This window comes from Propithecus coquereli, unplaced genomic scaffold, assembly GCF_000956105.1.
Source record: "Propithecus coquereli isolate 6110/MARCELLA unplaced genomic scaffold, Pcoq_1.0 Scaffold133, whole genome shotgun sequence".
NCBI lineage: Eukaryota > Metazoa > Chordata > Mammalia > Primates > Indriidae > Propithecus > Propithecus coquereli.
The window spans coordinates 2,123,066-2,148,672 of record NW_012137525.1 but is presented as its reverse complement, the minus strand read 5'-3'; the positions used below and the strand labels follow the sequence as shown (position 1 = coordinate 2,148,672).

Here is a 25,607-nt window from a genome sequence, read left to right as displayed (position 1 = left end):
AAGTGTGGCAACTGCTTGGGGCAGGATCAAGGTGGGACAGCATCAAGGTGGGGTGGGGGTGTCCACCCTTCTCATTCTTCCCCAGGTGTAGCAATTGCTCAAGTCAGCACCAAGGTGAAGCACCTGCTTTTTGTCCCTGGAAGAGCCAGAAGTCCCTTGCTATCTACCTAAAAATTTAATATTTTCTCTGACCACCATTTCATCTACAATCTTACACTTTGCTTCTGTGTTCACTTTCTTGTTTATGAGAGATGAGTTCTTTAGAAATTTCCTTAATGATGGTCTATTGTAATAAAACTTTCATTTTCTGTCTGAAAATGCCTTTTTTTGCCCCTGATAATTAAAGATCTCTGGTTATGCAATTCTGGGTTTCCCACTAGGCCATTAAAACTGAAAGTTCTGTGACTTGAGCAAGTCATTCACCAGGGGTGAGGCCATATTTAGGAGTGTAGTACTATACTGTATTGGATTCATGTTGTGGATTTTGGAAATCTTCTGAGGATATTTCCTACTTGTGATCCCAATTACAAGTAATTAAAAGGCTTTATTTTTAAAATAATACACTGGCTTTTGCTTTCAGGAAGACAGAGGAGATGCAATTTTTTATAATTTTCCCACTAATTAAAAAATTCCTGGAAATTATATAGAGAACAAGTCATAAAAAGACTCTGAAAGTTGGAGAGAAGAAGACAGACAAGCTAGACACCTCAGGGCACAAGAAATGACAAGGTGGTGAGTTCCCTTGGTTTTCTTTTTGCCTCCTGTATCACAGATTTGGAGCTCAAGCAGCTAACAACCCAGAAATACCAGTGGACATAAATTTTAAAGCCCCCCAAAATGCCTGCTCTTTCTAGCCAAAGGACAAGCAAACACCAACCTGGCAAGACACAAAATTATAGACAATCACCACCCTACCTAGCCAAAAGCACAGAAAAAGAACATGGCTGTTCCCTTACTCACACCAAAAATGGCTTAGTGGGAGCCTCAGTTTCCACCCTTGTGATGCTATAATGAGGTGCTCAACACTCCTGCTTGGTGGTGTCAGAGAAGGCCAAGTAGGGAACTGGGTCTTTCATCTCTGGTAGCTCTGGTAATGAGCTCCGCATCCAATGATATTAGTGAAGATAGTTGGGGAACCACAATACACCCACCCAAATATAAGTAACTAGAAGTTCTCATTCTGTTGTTAATGGAGGTTAAGGAAGAAACCTGGACTTCTGCCTTCACCTGGCAGTAACAATGTGGCACACACACCCCTTTCCCGTGCTGGAGCAGTATCATAAAAGTTCAGTTTAAAGGAAAAAAAAAATATTTTAAAAAGATCTAGAGTCTGTGACATAATTCAACAATGTCCAGATTTCAATTGAAGTCACTCATCATACCAAGAACCAAGAAGATTTCAAATTGAATACAAAAGGACAAACAATATATGTCAACCAACACTGAGATGATAGAGAGGTTAGAATTATCTAACAAAGATTTTAATGAAACTATGATAAAATTGCTTTAATGATGATGAGCGTGCTAGATACACAAAAAATAGAAAGCTTCAGCAAAGACATTAAAGGTATATAAAAGAGAACCAAGTGAAAATTTGAAATCTGAAAAATACAATAACCAAAATAAAAAGCTCTGTGCATGGACCTAACAGCATAATGGAGGGGACAGAGGAAACAATCAAAGAACTGGAGTATAGAATAATAGAAATCACTTAATCTGAACAACAGAGAGAAAATATACAAGTGAAAAAAAATTGAAAAGTGTTTCAGATACCTACAGGACTAGAAGGAAAGGAGAAAAAGGGCAGAGCTTAAAAGAAAAAAAAATATTCAAATAAATAATGGCTGAAAACTTCTCAAATTTGGCAAGAAACATAACCTTACAGACTCAAGAAGCTCTATGAATTCCATCAGGTTAAACCTAAAGAAATATATGCCAAGATGCATTATAATTAAAATCTGAAAAGTAAAGATAAAGAAAAAATATTTGAAATCAGCCAAAGAAAGACCCTACCAATAGGGAAAAGAAAATTTGAATGATGATGAACCAGAAACCATATAGGCCAAAATAAAAGTTTCACAGTATTTTTCGGTGCTAAATACTCAGGGAAAATATCTTTCAGGAATGAAGGAGTAAAGATATTCTTAGATGAAGGAAGACTAAGAGAATTTGTTGCCAGCAGACCTACCCTGAAAGAATGGCTAATGATAGTTTTCTAAGTAGAAAGGAAATGACAATAAAAGGAAACTTGGAATTTCAGGAAAGAAGAAAGAGCAGTTAAATAAAACTATGGGTAAGTACATAGGCCTTCCTTCTCCTGAGTTTTGTAAATTATGTTTGACAGTTGAAGGAAAAATTATAACACTGCCACCTGAGATGATCCTAAAAATATGTAAAGGATATATTTAAGACAATTATATTATAAATGAGGGAGGATAAAGGAAGATAAATGGAGGTAAGTTTTCTATACTTTACTGGAACTAGTAAAATGATAGTAGTAGACTGTGAATATATTGTATGTGTGTGTGTATATAGATATATCATATATATATTATATGTATATATAATATATGTAATGTAATACATAGAGCAAACACTAACAGAATTTCCAAAGAGATGCATTAAATAGCACTATAGATAAATTAAAATGGGGCTCTAAAATATGTTCAAGTAAGTGACAGGAAGGCAGGAAAAAGAAAACAAATGAAAACCAGAAAACAAATTTGAAAAAGTAGAAGATTTAAGCCATAACATATCAGTAATTACATTAAATGTAAATGGTCTAAATATACCAATTAAAATACAAATTCGTAGAGTAGATTAAACTATATGACCCAACTATTCACGTTCTACAAGAAACTCACTTGAAATATAATTATTAATATATATGGAGGTTGAAAGTAAAAGAATGAAAACCAGCATATCATAAAAATATTATTCAAAGGATAGAGGGTTGGCCATGGCAATAACATAAATTAGGCATCAGAGCAAAGAAAATTACCAGAGACAGAAAAAAACATCATATAGTGACAAAAGGGTCAATCCACCAAGAAAGCAAAGGGATCCTAAATGTGTACATGCCAAAAACAGACTGTAAAGTATGTGAACAAAACTGATGGAACTAAACAAAGAAACAGATAAATTTACAGTTACAGTTGGAAAAGACAACACCCTACTCCCAACACTTCATAGAATAGCTAAGCAAAAAATCAGCAGGGATATAGAACTCAACAGTACCATCAAGCAACAGAATCTAATAGGCATTTATAGATCACTCCATCTAACTACAGCAGAATTCACTTTCTTTTTTTAATTTCAGAATATTATGAGAGTACAAATGTTTTAGTTGCATGTATTGTTTTTGTACAGCTTGAGTCAAAGTTATAAATGTGCCCGTCATCCAGATAGTGTACATTGTACCCATTAAGTGTGATTTTACCTATCTCCTCCTCCCCCCTCCCACCTGCTTGATTTCTGTTGAGTTTTACTTTCATATGTGCACATGAGTGCTGATCAGTTAGTTCCAATTTAATAGTAAGTACATGTTGTGTTTTTTTTTTTTTTCATTCTTGCGATACTTCATTTGGGAGAATGGTCTCCAGTTCCATCCAGGTTGTTAATTCGTCATTTTTTATGGCTGAGTAATACTCCATGATATGCATATACCACATTTTATTAATCTACTCATGAATTTATGAGCATTTGGGTTGATTCCACATCTTTGCAATTGTGGCTTGTGTTGCAATAAACATTCAAGTGTAACTGTCTTTTTGATAAAATGACTTTGTTTCCTTTGGGTAAATACCCAGTAGTGGGATTGCTAGATCAAATGATAGGTGTATGTTTAGTTCTCTAAGGAATCTCCATACTATTTTCCATAAAGGTTATACTAGTTTGCAGTCCCACCAACAGTGTGTAAGTGTTTCTTTCTCTGTGCATCCACACCAGCATCTGTTGTTTTCGGACTTATTGATAAAAGCCATTCTCAGTGGAGTTAGGTCATATCTCATTGTGGTTTTGATTTGCATTTCCCTGATAATTACAGATTTGAGCATTTTTTTGTATGTTTATTTGCCATTGGTCTATCTTCTTTTCAAATATTTTGTTCACGTCTTTTGCCCACTTTTTAATGGGGTTGTTTTATTTATTTATTTTTTCTTGCTTATTTGCCTGAGTTCTTGGTAGATTCAGGTTATTATCCCTTTACTGAATGTATAGCATGCAAATATTTTCTCCCATTCTGTAGGTTGTCTATTCACTCTGCTAGTTGTTTCCTTGTGTGTGCAGAAGCTTTGTAATTTAATCAAGTTTTATTTGTTAGATTTTGTTGTTGCTGTGATTGCCCTTGGGGTCATCTTCGTACATTCTTTGCCTAGGCTGATATCCAGAAAAGTTTTTCCAACATTTTCTTCCATAATTATTATAGTTTTGTGCATTAGGTTTATGTCTGTTATCCACTGTGAATTAATTTTTGTGAGTGTTGAGAATTAAGGATCCTGTTTCCATCTGGCTATCCAATTTCCCCAACACCATTTATTGAATAGGGATTCTTTTCTCTGGTATATATTGTTGTCTGCTTTGTCAAAGATCAGATGGCAATATGTGGATGGTTTTATATCTGGGTTCTCTGTTCTGTTTCATTGGCCTATGTCTCTATTTTTGTGCCAGTACCATGCAGTCTTGGTTACTATATCCTTGTAGTATAACTTGAAGTCTGGTAAAGTGATGCCTCCTGATCTTTTCCTTTTTTTTAAGGTTACATTGGTTATTCAGGCTCTTTTCTGGTTCCATAGGAAGTACAGAATTATCTTTTCTAGATCTGTGAAGAATGACATTGATATTTTGATGGGGATTACACTAAACCTGTAAATCACTTGGGGTAATATGGACATTTTAACAATGCCGATTCTGCTGATCCAAGAGCATGATATGGTTTTCCATTTGTACACAAATAGGCTCAATCAGAAATGGAAATGGAGATATTACAACTGATATCACAGAAATAAAAAATATTATCTCTGTATACTATACAAATCTCTACGCACATAAACTTGAAAACATTGAGGAAATGGACAAATTTCTGGAAACACACAACCTCCCAAGGCTCAATCAGAAAGAAATTGAACTCCTGAACTGACCAATAATGAGCAATGAAATTGAAGCAGCAATCAAACATCTTCCAACAAAAAAATGTCCCAGACCAGGTGGTTTCCCAGCCTAATTTTACCAAACCTACAAAGAAGAATTGGTACCCATACTGCAGAAATTATTTCATAACATTGAGAAGGAAGGAATCCTCCCCAACTCATTCTATGAAGCCAATATCACCTTTATACCAAAGCCAGGAAAGGGCATAACAAAAAAGAAAAAGATATACCAGTATCCCTTATGAATATAGATGCAAAAATTCTCAATAAAATTCTAACAAACTGAATTCAGCAGCACATCAAAAAAAAAAAAAAATCTGCCATGACCAACTGGGCTTTATCCTAGGGATATAAGGATGTTTCAACATACATAAATCCATAAATGTGATTCACCACATAAACAGAAGCAGAAGTAAAGATTATATGATCATCTTAATAGATGCAGAAAAAGTATTCAACAAAATTCAACACCCTTTTATGATAAGAATCTTGGCAAAATTGACATAGATGGAACATACATTAAAATTATAAAAGCCACATAGAAGAATTCATTTTTCCAAGAGTCCATAGAACACATACCAAGATAGACCATACCATTATCCATAAAACAAACCTCAACAAATTTGAAAGAATTTAATTATACATAGTGTATTCTCTGAGCACAATAGAATCAAATTAGAATTCAATCACAGGAAAATAAGAATAAAATTTTCAAACACTATGTAAACTAAGCAGAACCCTTCTAAATAATCCATATGTGGAAAAGGAATTCTCAAGGAAAACAAACTGGAGGAAAATGAACATACAACATATCAAAATCTAAAGTAGTGCTGAGATAGGAATTTATAACACTAAATGCTTGCATTAGAAAAGAGACTAAGACTCAAATCAACAATCTAAGCTCCCACTTCAAGAATCAAGAGAAAGCGGAGCAAAAAGTGCTGAAAGCAAGCAGAAGGAAGGGAATAATAGACATAATAACAGAAAACAATGAAATTGAAAACAGAAAAGCAATAGAAAAATCAATGAAACAAAGAGCTGTTTTTTCAACAGATCATTAAAATTGAAACTTCTAGCAAGGCTGATAAATTAAAAAAGAAAAAAGACACAACTTGCCAATATCAGGAATGAAATAGGAAATATCACTATACATCTGACAGACATCAAAAGGATAACAAGGGATAACAACTTTATACACATAAATTTAACAATTTAGACTAAAAGGAAGGAATCAAAAAATAAAAATAAAGCACAACCCACTGCAACTTGCCCAATATGAAATAGATAATTTCTAATCCAGAAAATAGAAGAGGCAATAAAGACAAAGACAGTTCACCAAAAAGAAAACTATAGACCAAAATGCCTCATAAGTATAAACACAAAAATCCTTAACAAAATATTAGCAAATAGAATTCAGCAACATATAAAACAATTAAAATCTAAGACCAAGTGTAGTTCATGTAGGAATGCAGGGCTTCTTGAAGTTTAGAAAATCAATCAATGTAACTAACCATTTTAACAGGCTGAAGAAGAAAAATCACATAATATCAATCAATGCAGAAAAGGCATTTGACAAAATTCAACACCCATTCATAATAAAAACACACAGAAAAATAGGAATGAGGGGAATATCCTCAACTAGATAAAGAGGACCTATGAAAACCTGCAGCTAACACTGGAACAAAATGGCTGCTGGCAATCCTTGGTGTTCTTTAGTTACAACTGAATCACTCCAATCTCTCTATTAAGCATGATCTTCTTGTGTGTCTTCACATGGTCTTGTTTTAAGGACAACAGTTGTTGTATTTAGGTCTTACCCTAACTCAGTAAGACCTCATCAACTAATTACATTTGTAAACACTTATTCCTAAGTAAGGTTATATTCTTTTAGTAGACATGAATTTTGCAGCAACATTATACAACCCAAGTACATGTACCTTGACTGTTTCGATGTCAATATTCTGGTTATGATATATCATACTATAGTTTTAGAATATTTTAGCATTGGAGGAAATGGGGTAAGGATATACAGAATCTGTCAAATTACAATTTCATATGAATCTTTCCATTTATCTCAAAATAAAACATTTAATTTAAAAACTGTATATTAACTATCTAGGCCGGGCGCGGTGGCTCACGCCTGTAATCCTAGCACTCTGGGAGGCCGAGGCGGGCGGATCGCTCAAGGTCAGGAGTTCGAGACCAGCCTGAGCAAGCGCAAGACCCCATCTCTACTAAAAATAGAAAGAAATTATTTGGACAACTAAAAATCTATATAGAAAAAATTAGCCGGGCATGGTGGCGCATGCCTGTAGTCCCAGCTATTCGGGAGGCTGAGGCAGGAGGATTGCTTGAGCCCAGGAGTTTGAGGTTGCTGTGAACTAGGCTGATGCCATGGCACTCTAGCCCTGGCAACAGAGTGAAACTCTGCCTCAAAAAAAAAAAAACAAAAAACTATATATTAACTATCTGTAGGGGATATAAAGTGGGTGTATATATTCATTGTATTCATTGGCCATGTTGATGGAAACAAAAGTATTGAGTTTATTTCCCAAAATATTTTTTTCCATTTCTAGAGCTTAAACATAGAAAACACAAAAATATTCCAGAATTACAGAAATGCACCAGTCTCTTTTTTTGGTTTGATTTGGTAACCTCAGATAAATTCAGACATTCTTTTGTGACCTTGTGAAGCACGTAATATATATTAAATTGAATACCCTTTAAATAATTTGAGAACAAAAAGTGTCTCTTACATTCAAAAGATTAATAATAAAGCTTTTTTTAAAAAAACCTAATATATATTTCTTTGGAGGTTGTACTGGATAAACCATTTCTTAAGTTTTAAATTACACAAAAGTAAGGACTGAGACATTCCAGAAAATTCAAATTTCAGTATTTGAGAATATTATATGAATAGTAAGCACTATATTATATAATAAAACACTATAGGAATTATATGCCACAAATGTAAACTAAAAACCAGTAGTTCTCCGGAGGCTGTCCTTTACTTCATTCATTGAATCACGTTGATTCCAAATAACCCTTAGTCAGTTGCAAAGATGTAATTGACTTATAGCTTTTGAGGAGCTCAGCTAGTATTTGTGATTTACATTAATCAATATATACTCTATTTACAAGAAAATCTGTAGCGATAATCACCAAAGGAATAGAATTATACACACATACTGTCTTCCTGTGTTTCTTTGGTTAATGAAAAAAAGCTTACATATGTGTGTATATACATTATATACATATACAACTATATTTCATTTTTCAAGGATTATATTGTCTCAATGTTGACTTAGTGGGCTTAGCAGCTGAGCATCCCTCGAGAGTATTTTCCTTCAGCAATTCTTCCTTCAGCCTTTATTCATCAGTTTCTCTTTCAGTAGCTCAAGATTTCATGACTGATTATTCTATTTGATTCCTTCAAAATACTCCAAAAGCTAAAATTAAACTTACAAAGAAAATGACCAAGATGTAGACGCACAATGTTTTGTTTCCTTGATAAAGTCATGTTTCCCTCTTAGATGAAATAAATTTCTTCAGACTCTAATATCCTCAGAATTGCATGTCCAGTAAACGTCACTCTATAGCAACTATTATTTCCAAAATAATATAATAACATCAAGGTTTAAAGTGACTTTTTGCCAATTGAAAGAAAAAAATGGAGACTTTTAAGGTCTTCCTTTCACAAAACCTCTAATTTAAATGACAGTGTAAAAGATTCCACAAGCGAAAGTAATTACTTACATTAATTTCAGTTAGTTTTGCTACATACTTTAGACTCTTCTACTCAGAAGAGTCCTAAAAAGAGTTCGTTTTATGTGAAATATGTAGTGTTGATGTCAAGTTATTTTTTATATTCAGAGAGAGTGAAGCATTTATTTCTGTGTTTTCTGGCATTCGTGTGTGAAGTACTTTCACTACTGAAAAGCAGTAAAATTAACCATTTTTGGCTTCGGCTGATGTTATGATGCACATTGGCAGCAATCCTGATGAACTTGAGTGAGAATGCTCGCTGTGCTCATACTAAGCAAATTAGAGGTGCCCAGTCATTCATTTTCACCGCAGTGTGTGTCGGGGGTGGGGGATGAGGTGATAAGCACCAACAGTAGGAAAAAGGAGAAATAAAATCTGCAGAATTCTTTCAGAATGAAAACTGTAGCAGTAAGAGAAATCAATGTCATAGACTTTAGATAGCATTTAGGATTGTGTGCACAGAAACTTAGGGGATATCCAAGTGCTTATAATTTGTGTTAGAGTTTAAACTACAAGCAGACATATTCAGTACTTTTATTTAAAAGTTAGGATGACATAGTTTAAAATATTTTAATTTCTCTATAAACAATCCTGTGCAATTGGAATTTGAAAGTCTTTTCTTGTAGGAGAATAAGAAATATCTAAACCTCCATTATTTAAGTTCTTTATTCTATAAGCATGAGCTCTCCAAATTACCAGAGTGAAACAGGAACTAGTTTTTACTGAAGGAAATGTGTGACCAAGACAATTAACTTGTTAAATTTTTTTACAACAAAAGTAACTATAGCTATTAGGATACAGATAGATAGATGATATACAACTAAACTTGGTTGTCTTATACTGTCCACATAGTTTTAAATATTTCCCTCACCTAGTCATTTTTAACCAGTTCTGTGTCCAGAACTATGACTATACCTTGATATTAACTGTCAAATATCTGTGAGCCAAACTGTGGGCATAAAAATTAGAAAAGAGGAGAAGCAAGAACAAACAACATTCTTCATAGTTCATTGGTCAATTTATGAACAAACATATAAATTAGTCTCTTTAGTAGTTCTTAGTTTGGGGCCACATATGCAGATAATGTATTCTTTAAAAGTTCTAGAAAGCGTTGGGTGAGTCACACAGCTGGAGGTAGAGAGCATAGCGCCCACTTGAGCTCTTCCTTCGTCATGTGCACTTGGTACCTCTCGACACCTATGGACCAGAGGGACAGGAGAGTGCTCCACCGGAAGCCACTTGGTGGACATTTTTTCCATGCATATTAAAGCTATAGTCCCCCTCCTATTATCTTCAGTCTTCTAAAGCAGATTTGAATTTCTTGGAATCTAGCTGTAGCATTTTAGAGATAAACTTAAGGATTATTTTACTGACTAGAAAAGTTACATTCAGCATTATTAATTGCATGGCTTGATTAGTGGTAAAACTGGCAGTCAAACAATTTGTAAGACTTCTCCAGTTTCCTTTGACTATACTATACTGCTGCTTCTTTTTTTCCAACCCCTTCTGTTTTTATTCTCAGGATGTGGCTGAGAAGCATTGGAATGCTGTCTTGGTGGCACGTCCACTTCTTTAAGCATTTTCTTTCTCCATACAGAAAAATCATATTGTTGACCATAACATTTTCTTTTTGTTTCATTCTTAAAGATGTTTGTCTTTTTCTCCAAACAGCCTCAAAACCAGTGGACTTGAAATTATGCACTGGCCCTCTCCCTAATACTACACAGCTGTGCCACATTCCTTGTCCAATTGAATGTGAAGTTTCACCTTGGTCAGCTTGGGGACCTTGTACTTATGAAAACTGTAATGACCAGCAAGGCAAAAAAGGTATGTAATATTAATATGATGTGCTTGGAATTTCTATCAATTGAGTCAAACTGTGAATTATTTTAAAAATGCTGTTCTGTGTTCCTTGTGATTATTCATTTGTGATGTTTTCCAGAATGGCTAAGGAGTATTGATTTCAAGGATGAATAATTACTTAATGGGTACAATGTATATTATTAGGGTGATGGATACCCCCCAAACCCTAACTTGACCGCTATGCAACCTAAGCATGTAACAAAATTGCACGTTACCCCTTAAATTTATATAAATAAAAAAATTAAATGGAAAAACATAGACAAAATATTTGTTAATTTAGACAACATGATGGAGAACATCTGAGGCAGTTTAGTGCAGTGGTTAAGATGAGCTGTGGTATAAGACTGGTCTGGATTGGAAAACCTACTCTCTCCTTAGCTTGTTTAGATAAGGTAATTATTAATAGCGTGTCTAAATCTTTGTCCTTTTATATGTAAAAATGGTGTAACAATATCTGCCACCCAGATTGTCTCTAAAGTATTAGTGAGATAGTAAACATAAAGCATGAAATTCAGTGCCTATCCCATAGCTAGTGCCCAATAAATAGAGCTCCTTATTACTTCGAAGGCAAAATTTTAAAAACTTGCTTACTTTTATGATGCAAATGATATATCTAAGAGGAGTGGAAAAATGCAGTGGTTGACTTCATGGTGGGCATGATGGGCTAATTTGCACATGATCTTTCATGCAATTGAAATGTTTTCTATTTTATTTTAAAGGGCAGTCTTCTAGTGATTCTGTGTGTTCACATAGCAATAAACAGACTTATTAATTTTGTTACACATTGCCAGGAAGGGCAACACTTAGGTGCCATTAAAGCACAGAGCAGAACTTCGAATACTCCATATTGGAGCCCAGATGGTTTATGTTCCTAATTCAAATTTCCAGAGAGTCTAAAATCAACTGAGGCTCAAAGAGACAGTTTCTCTGGAACCATCCAACTTCTCAGAGTTTCCTTTTCCAAATTCAATCATGTGATTGTGCTGAAGAATTAAAAATAATAGCACTTTCATCTGGCCATGAATATTTCTGAATAGTTTGAGATTTCATTGTTTCTTTGAATATTCTATAACTTTAGACTTGCCAAATGGACCAAATCTATCTCTATCTCTATTTCTGTCTCCCCCTATCCCTCAGCCCTACAAAGGAAATAGGAGTTACATGGCATTTCTTGCCTTATCTTTACTGTAATAAGCTAAAACCAAAGTCCCACTTTCTGTATTCTGTTCATTCATCCATTCATTTATTCATTTAATAAATGGTTTAGGACCTCACATTTAGCTAGAGTTTGGGAGTTCACCAGTGATTCACAACAGACATAACTTCTACCTCTACTCTTTCCAACTTTCACTCTGGAGTTTTATTCAGCTTTCTAAAATACTCAAGCCCTGACGGTAAAATAAATGTTTTCTTTCCCCAATAATTCAGGCTTCAAACTGAGGAAGCGGCGTATTACCAATGAGCCCACTGGAGGCTCTGGGGGGACTGGAAACTGCCCTCACTTACTGGAAGCCATTCCCTGTGAAGAGCCGTCCTGCTATGACTGGAAAGCAGTGAGGCTCGGAGACTGTGAACCAGATAATGGAAAGGAGTGTGGTCCAGGCACACAAGTTCAAGAGGTTGTGTGCATCAACAGTGATGGTGAGACAGATGTATCTATTGCATTTTTATGAATGTCTGTTTAATCCTGGAGATATGCTTTGACCTTATGTTAAAATCTTGTGTCTTCTCTCATCATAACTGGTTCCATTTACAAACAGAAATTGCTACTTCTCTCTCTCTCTCTCTCTCTCTCTCTCTCTCTCTCTCTCTCTCTCTCATTCTAATGGTGGTGCTGGAGAGGTTCCAGGAACAGTCAGTCATAGGATATATTTTAATTTGAAAACAGAACAGGTAATGTAGAATAAGAATTAAATAATCATAAGGGAAAGAATGTATTAAATTGCCAAATTTAAAAATAACAAGAAAAGGTAACATTTTTCTAAGAGATATATATTCTTTTCAATTTGTCATAGAAAATAAAATGTAAATAAAGAAGGGTGGTAAGCGTTGGTTGACTTGACTACTTGACTCTAGAAGCCCTTTTTTTTTTTACTCCCTGATAACTGTGTCTTAGTGATATTATTTAATTTTCAGGCTCACAAGCCATGAGCTTTATCACAGCCTTGAGTTCCTGAATCAACCTTCTGCTCTCTAGGGGCTTCCTCTCTAGGAATGGCATGGAGGCGTTGGATGATGGTTTTCCACGAGTTTCTTTTCCCCAACCACAGGAATTACCTAAGACTTTTAACAACTAATTTTTGTTTGAAAAAAAAAAATACACTATCTTGATGTAAGCTCTGTTATAAGATATTTACATTCTTCCTAAGAGTGCTGCTATTGTTTGGGGGAGAACCCTGTACCCCTCAGCAATCCCTGAGACATACTTAGGAACCACAGGACTCCCCCAGACACAGTTTAAAGCCTCTGGACAAGATCATCTCTAAGGTTGCTTCTAACTCCCAAATCCTATGACTCTGCACTTCAGAGAAGCATGAGCACTAAACCCCAGGGTCCCATGGTTTGACAGTTTGTGCTGTTTACGGCATATGCAGAAACATTCTGGTGCCCCCTCAGGGGTACTACAACATCTGGTAACCGTCATAATTCCTTCCATTCTATTTTCTTCCAGCAAGCAGAATTGTTTCCTCCTGTGACTCAGTCACTGTTTAGTCGTAAAGAAAGATACTCTCTGGGGTGGAAGACTGACAGACATTGCTATTACTGAGAAATTAGCTTTTGTCTTTGTCCAGGGTCCAAGAAAGCCATGCAGGACAGTAGTAGGTGAAATCTGAACTGGCATTTGAGGTTGAACTGTGAAGAAGGAGATTATTGCTCCCGATCGTTTATGATGACTTTTATATATTCTGGTTTTTTCTATGGTGGTATAATCAGCTATGATATATCCTCTCTTTAGCTTTTCCCTGTTCTACACTAAAGGGAAAGAAAAGAAGTGGAAAGTAACACTCAGAGACTGGTATCAAAGAAAATGAAGCAAAAGAAGCACATTCTTTTTCTCTTTTATTCATGCTTCAAATCCTTATTTGGATTAGACAGTACTCTACATTTTAATCTTCTGAATTACTGTAAAAAAAAAACAACAGTAAGAGTCATATTAAATTCCCTTAGTGATAGCACTTCTTGATTTTTTTTCCTCAATTCAAATAATTTTTTTGTCCTTATATAGACCTACAGAGGATTAGGGCCCGAGGTATTATAAAAGTATATTTGAATGAAGCAAAAAGCTGAAGTGAAAAGTTCATTGTTCATGGAACCTCTGCTTCAGTGTTGTCCAATGAAAAATCACATCTAGTTCATTCAGTACACTGATCTTCCTGGATATTTGTGCAAATTGAGTATATTTTATGTAGCTTTTTAAAAAATCGTGGTTTATTATAATTTTGTCAAGTAAAAATTATTTTGTAACACAAATAATGGCATCCTAACTTGTCTTAGGAAACACTAAAATACAAGCAGAGGTATGAGTTAGATATATCTAGTTGTCTTGGAAAGTAATGTATGTTAAAACCTAAAAAGCAAAGTGATAATTCATAATACACATAAGCTGGTTTCTCTTTGCCTCACAAACAGAATGAATTAAAAGCAGGTAAGTGTGCAAAACTGATATTCAATTTGTTGTTATTGTCCTTTACTGGTACATCTCTTCCTCCATTAAATTTTGATCTCCTGACATTAATTAGTTGTAGTGCAATTTAATACCTTAACTGGCTCAACTACAGGGATCTATAAAAATCAAGAAAATTATTTTTTCTGATAAATCCTAGAGCCTGCTCAAATTTGTATATAACTGAGACATAATTATGCTGATAGAATAAGAGCAAAAGCTGGAGACTTATAAATACTACTCCAGTATTATCCTGTGGTCACCTGGTAAGTGTTTAGCAGCTGCACCAAATGTTGTTTTGTAATTAAAGTGGGCCTAGGGAATTAAAGTTGATTAGTTGTACAGACTCTACCTCTAGGTCTGGGCCGTGGCTATAGATTTTGTTTTATAATTAAGTTAAAGCTCGACTAGGGACATGAAGAATTAGAGCCTGTGAACCTCGCAAATAGTAAAAAGACATTTTCTTCTCCCACGTTTCTCACAAATTTCACAACTTTGTTAATGGCCTCAAAGCATTTAAAATTTCTATTTTTTTTTTTTTTTCCTGAAATAGTCTTTGTCCAGGCTTCCAGAGATCATTAGGATTTCCTGCTGCCATTCACCTTTGCAGGTGCCTTATAAGGAGCAGGGTTGGGAAAGGTTGTAAGAGCCCTCAGGAGGAGTTTTATGTAGATTCTCTGACAGACAGGGGAGTGGAACAGAATTGCAAGACAAAAGAGAGCTCAAAAGACAATTAGACTCTCCAAAAAGAGATAAACATTTTATGTGTAATAGAGAAAATATTGCATAAAATTTAAAGCTCATCAGAAAAGCACTTTCAGATCTCTGAGCACAGATGCAGAGGTCTGGGGCCTGGGGGAATCCTAGAGGATTTTATACCTATGAGAACATCTCAAAGCTGCTCTATTTAATTTTTTTTGTGATATTTGGATGTTTTATTTAAAGGTGTAAATTTGGAGCGGCAAGAGTATTTTGTTTTCCTAAATTGATTGGTTAGAGGCTGAATGAAGCAAGGCTTTAGGCTGGAGATGGGGAAAAGAAAATGTATTGTCTTATTTATTACTTGAGACCGTAAACCAAATATAGGTCAACAAAAATAAACAAATGATACCATCCTTATTTCCTTATCACGTGCTGTATTTCAGATACCAGAGTATTGACACTTTTCCACGTGAATTTCAAAAACTCAGTTTTGTTACTTCGTTTTCTGTGTTATTTTGTAAAGCAGCAGACCTCAGTAGATTCAAATGCCTGCACTTCTGAGCTGCAAAAGTTAATCTATAACTGATGACATTAACATGCACAGCTCACTTTCTACTTGACCTAGATTTTTATAAAACCAAAAAATATTTCTGTGAAAGTAAGTCACTATGACAATTCATCATTACACAGTTATTAATGGTACAGTAGGGAGAGTAATGAAGGTCAATGGCTGGGGCCATCAGTGTGTATTGTGCCATTCTTGAATGGGAGTAACTTTGTTTTCCAAAGACTCTCAGCACCACAGCAAAATGGCTGGATTCTATTGGCACTGAAGAAGATCTGGGATTAAGAACTTATTGAGATGAGGATTGGAGCAAGCCTTTAGTTTTTCTGCTTCTTTTGAGAACTATTACCAAGAGAACTGACTGTGAAAATGCTTGGGGGAAGATGACTTTAATATCCAGCCCACTGGCTTGTCATAGAATTGCTTAACCTTTCTGAAATTTTTATCACTGATTTCTTTCTTCTGGAATGGATGGAATGGATAGGAATGGATAGGAATGGATATATTTCCACATGTGAGTAGAGGGAAGAAAAGATTTGAGTATTTCTTTCCTAAGTAGTTTATGTCATACTTTTTGTTCCCATGTTGTAAGTATTAAGAGGAATATAAGGTATATCATTTCAATATCTTGAGGTAAATACAGGAATAAACACCTAAAAAATATTGCAAGTTTTTACCACTGGAGAACAAGACTCAGTGTGGAGAGAGATGGGACAAGATAGTCTCTGTTTTAAGCCTTGTAGTACAATTTGTATGCAATTTATAAACTGTGTTTGGAGGGGTTCAGAGGGAGGAGAGACAGACAGTAGAGGATGGGGAGCAAACTGTGCCTGGAATAGAAAGAAATTATAGAACTTGTAGTTGAGACTAATATTTTGACTGATTCAGAATATTTGTAGAGTCCCCCAGAAGCATAGGCCAGGTCAAGGATTAGGATACACACAGTTCTTTGAGCATGTGCTCCCAGAAGAAACCAGTAAGAGAAGGGAGAATAAAGAAGTAAAACAGAGAAGGGAGAATGTGTCTTGGAATCCTAAAACTACCTCCAGGTTCAGAGGTTCACTAGGAAGATTTGCAGGATTCAGTATACAGTTGAACCTATAGCTATGATTTATTACAACGAAAGGTTACAAAATGAAATCGGCAAAAGGAAAATGCACGTGGGGCAAAGTCCAGAGGAAACCATGCACAAGCTTCCAAGAGCCTTCCCTCAGTGGAGTCGCACTGGACGTGCTTAATTTCTCCACCAATGAATTGTGACAACACAAGTACAGTGCTGTCTACCAGGGAAGCCTACTGAGCTAGGCGTTCAGGGCTTATATCGGCAGTCAGCCATGTAGTCACCCTCTTCCTAGCACATAGGAAAATTCCAGACTCCCAGAGGAAAAGCAGATGTTCAGCCTAAAGTATATTATTAATACAAACACTTTAAGCCCAGCGAGCCATTGTTTTTATTTAGAGAATGGTGGAGCCCTCCAAAAATTCAAGTACCCAGATGCAAGCCAAGGGCCACCCTTGTGTAAGACTATTTAAGGATGACAGTCTCAGACCTGCTATGTTGACTCTTTTCTGCACAGAAAAAAAACGAAGTTGTAGACTCAGTCTAATTAGGTCAGGCACTCTGGAGTGCAAATTAAACCTCAAAGATTGTGATTATAGAAGTAAAAGAGCTGGACTTTTATATTCTCACACCAATCATCGGCCCACAGCTGCTAGCTGGAAGGAGGAGGGTCAGTCCCAGAAATATCCAAGTCTCAGTGATGACTAGACAACTCTGGAGTCCAAGAGCAATCAACCGAAGGTCAGGAATGAGCTTTAGTGGCAGAGTCTGAGAGATTGGTTGAAAGATCCTGTAAAAGGGATCCCAGGGAATCCAAGTTGGCCAGCAACACTGTCTATTACAGGAAGAGAGACAACTATAGTGGGAAGGAGTATAAAAATTGGATAAACTAAAACAAACCTAAAACCTAATTATATTGTTTTCTATACTACAGAGGACTGCCCATGTGAATATGTAGTTTTCCAATTTAGAAAAATGCTTTGATGGGGCATTATGGTTGGCAAATATGTGGTACTGTCTATATTGCCTTCACAATAACAAAAGAAGAAGAGCTGGTTGTTCTGCAAAATAAAATAGGAGAATTTTTAAGTTACCTCTGGCAGTGTGGGGAGATATGTAAGGAATTTGGGAATAGTAAAGGAAGATGTAAGAAGGGTCTAGGAGAAGTGAGAGTAAGGATCTTAAGGAAGAAAGAGAAAAAGTTTGAGGAGGGCCACAGCTAACTACAAATATCCTTTGGTATGAAGTAAGTAACTCAGACTTAAGGGTTTCTTCAGGATAGTACACTTTTCTTCTGGTCATTATTAATAGCACCCCCTTTTGTCCTCAAAAATGTCCTTATTTGACGAAGGAGTGATATGATCACCTTAGGAGTGACCGATAAATTTTGGGACAGAGGAGGCAAAAAGTTGGAACCAAAAGTATTACAGGAAACATTAGCTCCATGAAAATCTTTGGAAAAAATTAAGACAGAGAGAGTCTACTGCTACTTAGAAGGTTCCTGGATTCCCCAGTAGAATTTAAATAATTCCATTTGAATTTTAATGGAAAAAGGAACTTCAGAAGGCTGGACAACCTGAAAACAGCAGATATTGAGATTGGTTAGTATTTTAAAATGTTAGAATATCTTTCAAGATCTTAAAATTGAAGAGTGCGCTTATAAATATTTTTGCTCCTTTCTATCAGGGGAATATATTTTGTGCCATATCTTATCCTAATTGTTTATCAGTGATGGACAAAAACATCATAATATGCAAGGGGGAGCGGTAAAAATTTAAGTTAAAATATATTTAAATATAGAATGGAACCTCAACTAATTAAGATTTGCTTCTAAAACTGGTGAGAACTCTGAGTTCAGATCAATTCAAATGTCTATTTCTATAGATGAGAACACAATCTAAAATGCATGATCATTCTCTGGAACTGAAATCTACTTCTTAACACAGATTACACAGCCATTATGTGGAAGAACTGTTCTTTTAAATGCAGGAATACATTCTATAACTGAATTGTTTTTCCATAATTTAAGCAATAAATCAACTAAGAAGTTTCCTTCTTGTAGAATTCTGTGCCATTTAATGTGTTTGAAATATAATTAGGTTGGATATTATGCTTAAATCTAAGGTCTCTTACTTACAATTAGGATCATCTAACACTGTTGGTAGGAGTTTGTTTCCTATAATTGGGTTGAGATTCTCTATTAAATTTGTTGTAAAGATGAAAGTCATTATAGCTGTTTAGAAAACGTAAGGCAATAGGTTATTCTTCAGTGTTGGTTTATAGTAATCACAATTTTATTTCAAACTTAAAAAATCTGTCATCAGATACCCTGATCTGTCAGCTCTCTCTCTCTATGTGTCTGCATATTATAATATATTTTGATATATTTTTAATAAAAAATATTTTTTGTTTTTAAGGAAAGCATCAGGATTGAGCCAATGTTCTCTTGAATAGCAATGTTGTAGCAAAGTGTAGGATTTTAATATAAATAATTTTATTTTTTATTTTTAAAAATAAGATAGATTTTGCAGGAACTTCAAATAAAAATTAAGTAAATAATTGTTTGCTTACCACTTAATGATATAAATCCCCATTGAGCATTAGCTACCATTTCAAACGGCAAATATAAAACAGCCTTTTACTTTGTCATAGGTGATGAGGTGCCTGAACACAAGCCAGAGCATCCAGTTTTCTCATATCTGGGTCAGGAAAAGACAGTATGTACAGAAATCACACCTTTCAGGCAACTGAGGCAGGAGTTTAATTATGAAACTCAGCAGATGAATCTCATGCCTTACCTCATCCAACCCCTTGTTTGCTTCTTCTCTTTTTATCTACCTCCTCTGCAAGACTTTGTCTTCCCATGACTTCATTGATTCTACATTCTCGATTCTTTTTATACCTCCCAGACCACATTATCATTTAACTATTGCTGGGTAACAAACCACCTCAAAACGCAGTGACTGAAATACTAACTGAAACCATGAGGCTGAATTCATGAGGATTCCTCTTGATTTGGGGAAGGTCTTGCTCAGTTTTTACCTGAGCTCCGTTGTGGAGGTTTGGCTAAGGGTGGAAGGTCCAAAATGGCCTCCCTTGCATATCTGGCAGTTGGTGCTGATGGTCAGCTGCCGTGCATTGGTACTTCTCCAAATGGGCTCTCATCCTCCAACAAGCCAGACCAACTTGTGTCTTGGTTTTAGGGCATTACTTCAGAAGCTGAGAGTCGTCTTGTACTCACACAGTCAAAGCAAGTCACAGTGACAATCCAGATTTAATAGACAGAGAAATAGACCCTATCTCTTGGTGGGAGACATTGCAAAGAATTATGGCAAACAATTTAATTTACTACAGTCAATTCTCTGGTCACAATTGTTTTCACTCCTCCTGCATGCAAAATACACCCCTTCCCCACCCAAGACCACCAAAATTCCCATGCAATTCAATCATCAGGCTTAAAGTTCACTATCTCATGAATTGTATCTGTTTCAAATATGGATGCAGCTCCTCAGGAACAGCCATTTGGGTGTGAATACTCTTGAATCAGAGGCCTGTGAACTAAAAACACAAGGCATCTTCCACTAATTCCTTCCACACAAACAATGATGTGACAGGGACTAGAAAATCAGAATAGACTCTCTCATTCAAAAATGAGAAAAAATAGGAAGTAATAAGCAATTTCTGGCCTGTATCAATTATAAAATCCAGCCTGTTCACCTTATACCAGGGATAGGGAAATTTCTTTGATATGAATGTACTTCTCTTCTCTGGGAGTGGTTCCCTAGTTTATTGTTTACCTTAACTCTTTGCTAGTCATTCTGGGTTCTTGAATTTTCCCCTAAAGTGTCTTTCTTTTTCCATAAGAAATGGCTCATGTTTGTAGCTAAAACTTTTTCAGTGTGCCTCTTGCCCACAGAAACTAGAGAGGCCAGAAGACATTTTTTTCTTTTCTTCATTTTGAACTGTCTCAGTTTCTCTATGTCTAAATTAGCAGAGTTTTATCAATACAGCGCTCTTAAAATGTTATGAGTTTCCTATCAATCTCATTGGAAGTCACTCTAGGCCCCAAAAGCCATATCCATAACTGCTTTTAAACAAGCCTCTTTTTACTTTGGGCCACATGTGAGGCTGCTGTGTGAAATGCCTCTAAGATTCTAAGTCCTTTTGTCTAGCTGACAGAATCTTCTATTAATAGGAATCACTTACATGTTTCTGTAGTGTTATCAAAGAATTATTAGCTAGATCCTAGATTTGACTTTTTACCTTAGGCCATTTCGAACTCTAAAAATCTTTTTCTCAGAGAAGTAACGATCAGAAATAATTTTCCATTTCAGCTTATTGAGACATCCTCTAAATTCCAATTCATATTGAATTATTTCTTCTCTAATTTATTTCTTTTCCCATAGAATTTCATTCTCAGATTAAAAAAAATAAATGGACACTTTTAAACATTTTTCCTGGAATCTCCTTATCTAGATCGTCATGTTCATTAGATACATTTTTTATCAGGCAACTTTCCACAAGAAACAGTTTTGCCAATTTTTCTATAACTACATAAGACTATCTGTCTCTATCCTTCACTAACAATCTTCTCACCTATTTTTCAGCATTTACCCATCCCAAGTCTCAAAGCCAATACTACCTGTTTTAGGTAGTAAACTGTTTTGGTAAAACAGCATCTCATTTCTAGGTACTAAGTTCTGTCCCAGCTATGTATACTACACAACAAACCACCTCAAACTTTTTTATTTTTGTTTGTTTCTTTGTTTTGTTTTTTTCACAATTCTGCTGATTTGCTGGGCTGTGGTGTTTCTGTCTGGCCTCACTGATGCAGCTGCATTCAACTAAAGAGCTAGCATGGCTGGAATCTCCAAGTTGGCCCCACTCCTACCAATAAGGTGCCTCGTTTTTCCTCCATGTGTCCTCAGTAAACTGGCTTCTTTTCCAGGTGGTCTCAGGGCAGTGTTCTAAAAGAGCAAAACAGCTTAAAGGCTCTTTACATGCCTAGGTTCCGAAAACTCTCATAAGGTCACTTCTGCTACATTCTGTGGGTGACAGCAAGTCGTAAAGCCAACTAGACTCAAGGGATAGTAGAATAGATTATACCTTTTGATGAGAGGTACATACCAGAATTTGTGAACATATTGACCTTCCACATGTCACTTTCTCTGTTTCCTATATGCTATATTCTTTCTTTACTCTTTCCTTAGATGTTGACATTCCCTTTCAACTCTCTGCTATGGAGCTATACCCAGAAACCCCAACCAAACCCTCCTGGCATTTCAAACTCACTATATACCAAATTCAGACTCATCATCTTTCCTCCAAAATCAGTTTCTTCTCCAGTTTTTCCAGCCTAGTTCAGAGAACTACAATTTATTCAATCCTGCTGATAGAGTGACATCTGTGAAGAGACATAAAGGAGATGGGAAAGAAAGCCCCATGAGAATGTAAGAAGAGAGCATTCAGAGCAGAAGGAACATTAAATGCAAGACCAGAAGGTAGGAAATGCTTTGTATATTTGAGGAACAACAAGGTGGCCAGTGTGTTGGAGTAGAGTAAGTTAGGGGGAGTGTATCGGGAGATGAGTTTAGAGAAGTTACAGAGGTATAAGACCATTCAGGGGCTTTGACCTTTACTCTGTCCAAGATGGGAATTTACTGGAGGGTTTTAGACAAGTAATCAGAACTGACTTATGTTTTTGAAGAACAACTCGTGTTGCTTTGTTGAGACTAAACTTTAGGGGAGCAGAGAAGAAGCAGTAAGGAGGCTATCACCTCCTCTGTAATTCAGGTGAGAGATGAAAGTGGCTTAGACAAAGGTTGCAACAATGGGGAGGGTGGTGCTAAAAGAATTGCACTCATTGTGAAGAACTGGGACACTGAGGGGGATCATCTGGGATCAGGTTTTCCTTTTTCTGGCAGTACAGCTATCCTGCTGTATATCTTCCCTTGATCACATCCTTCAGCTGCTTAAAATCTCTTGCTCTCTTCCCATTGCTTTCTGTATAAAGTCCTTCCAGAAATCACAGAATGTCCTCCCTGATCTTATCCTGTCCATGTTACCAGTCGGCTTTTCTGCCACTCCTTTTATTATCCCATTGCACATTTTATGAAATTTTGAATTTATTATAGTTATGTATCACTTCTATGGGATAGGGATCATATCTTATTTATTTTTGTATGCCTCTTTCCTGGCACAGTGCTCCACATAACAGATGGTCAGTAAATCTCTGATCCATCATTGATTTCTTGCCTTCTTTTATCCCTAAACATCACATCTTTTCAAGAAATGACTCTCAATTTCTCCTTAAGTAAACTTCTGTTATTGCCCTCACTGCAAATTTAAACTTTGCCTACCAGATGTCAGATAAAGCATGACACCAAATTGCACACCCTATTAACATCTCAATATGCCTTTAAATTCCATTACTCTCAAGTCCCATTACACTGGAGCAAAACAGCTACTGTATTTGCATAAGGAGAAAAAATAAATATAGAGAATGCCATAAAAACCTGCTTTTGGAGGAATTCTTTTCAGAGTATTTTATCATTAGACTATTTTTTGTTGAGATTCAGTTTTCTGGAAACCAGTCATTACAACATTAACTCTAGATTCATATGCTAACTTCGCTACTTTCTTTGACAAGTTCTTTAAGTCTTTTGTGACTCAGTTTCCTCATATGTGAAAAAAGATAATTCAATTGCCTGTTCATATTGTTGTGGGCTATGAATGAGTTAATGTGTATTAAGTGCTAAGAATAGTTCCTGGCACATAACACGTAGCTATTTAAGTGTTTGTTGTTGCTATTATTCCTATAAGATGAGTTCGATGGTGAAAAAGTTAGCTATGCACAATGATTTTCTATTTTTTTTTATTTTTGCTTGGTTAAGGATAAAAATTTTATAACTTACTTATAACTGATCACATGATTTGCAGCCTATCTCATTTATTTTCATAACACACTCATGAAATAAATGTACTTATTTTCAAAACACATTTATCTATGGCCTTAAAGAAATGAGTGCCTATTCTATTAGCTATCAGAAAATTATAGATATATAATAGTAAAATTTCATAATAGAAAATCTTTTCACTTATTTTACTAGAAACATATCTCTGTATTGACATTTCTCTTTTCCACTTGTCACATGCTATTGATCCAAACTAGCATTGAGCTGGTAATGTCTTTTGAAGAAAACTAAGATTATATATATATGAGTTTGACCACATTTATGAAAATTATTATAACTGTTATTAATTTTAGAGTAAACCAGGCATGCACATTTCTTATTTGTGTGATGTAAGAACTATAGTGAATGTGTCACACCAGGAGAATTGTAGTTTTCTTTTTTTTCCTTTGGAAGATAAGAACAAGTTATTGACTATGACCATAAATTGGACTTCACTTGATTTATATAAGATCAGAGAATATTGCAGTGGAATTGCAATTAAATATAATATATAAAGAAATCTGTAGTAATCTTTGACCTTCAAGACCACTGGTACATAGCACTGCATTATGTGGGAGCTAGGGAAAATATATCTTCCAAAAAACTCAATAAGAAGAGATGTTGTTTAGCTGTTATAACCAATCCGAGATTTCATGTTTAAAGGACACCTGTTGTTGAAGTGGAGAATATGGTATAAAAAAAACCACAAGATTAATAAGGCACATTTTCTTAACTTTCAGTTTTGCTAATAGGCTAAAAGGAGGTATGGAATTAAGTAAATTAGCTAGCAAATTTTTAAAATCTTTTATATTGAAAGGAATTGCTAAATTGATGTAAAATTATAAAAGATTAATATACATATGTGTTGGTTGCCTCCTCAACATTCATTTATTCTCTTCTCTCATAAAATGTGCCTCTGAGTTTTCTTTGAGTAATTCATCGATCCCTTGAGGCTTGCTGCGGTTTATCCCACCCCTTAACCAAAGCAGTCAGTGTATTCCATCTACTTGGCCACAGTCATTGCTTTAAGAATGGACATGTCACCCAGTCCAGGCTAGCAGAGAGAATACATCCAAGAGCTTGTGCAGAAACAACTAAAGGAAACACTGGAGCTGTCCAGAGTCACTACGTAAAGTTGATAATATAAAAGGTAGAAAAGGAAGATGGAGGTATTTGTTGGTATCATTTGAGCCATTAGATCTATCCTCATGTGAAGCCATTGTTAAAGCCAATAAAGTCTCTTCATTGTTTTTATCCTAAAAGAGGTCTAAGTGACACAGAAGGAGACTAGAAAGAAAGTCCCTGTTTTTTGAATGAGTGGCTACATAGGGTTGCACTCTAAGATGCATTCAAAATTCACCCATAACCAATTATTTGCTCTCCGCTTTCCTTAAGAATATGTCTATAAAACTCCTGAATTATTCTAAAGAAGGGCCTAACATGTCTTTTTCAAACAAGTTAATTACTATGGAAAATTTCTAAGTAGAAAGTGTGTAAAGTGATGGTGCAGTTGGTAGAGGAGTCTTTTAGGGACTTGCTTTGTCTCTGCAGAGCACTGAATGTTAGATTAAAAAAACACCAATTGTATTTACCAAAGCAGAGGTGGCCCAACAGAGAAATGATGGAGTAGCTAAAATGCCTCAAGAAATCTTTTATTTTTTTGGCACTATCATTCCAAGATGAACAATTTTCTTTTTAAAATTCTTTTTTTTTCTTTTTTTTTTTTTTATTTCAGCAAATTATGGGTGTACAGATGTTTAGGTTACGTGTGTTGCCCTTGGTTCCCCCACCCCCTGAAGTCCGTGTTTCAAATATGTCCATCCTTCGGGTAGTGCGCATTGCACTCCTTGTGTATACAAATACCCATCCCCTCCTCCCTCCTCCCCCC

General features: G+C 35.6%; 1 protein-coding gene across 1 annotated transcript in view; it reads left to right on the top strand.

Annotated features, from left to right (window-relative positions):
* THSD7A (thrombospondin, type I, domain containing 7A) overlaps window positions 1–25,607 on the top strand; it is a 330,982-nt gene that overhangs the window by 98,330 nt on the left and 207,045 nt on the right. The window contains exons 4-5 of the mRNA XM_012638737.1: window positions 10,584–10,739; window positions 12,204–12,416. Of these exons, the coding sequence (XP_012494191.1) occupies window positions 10,584–10,739; window positions 12,204–12,416 (369 nt within the window). The remainder of the gene's footprint in view (window positions 1–10,583; window positions 10,740–12,203; window positions 12,417–25,607) is intronic.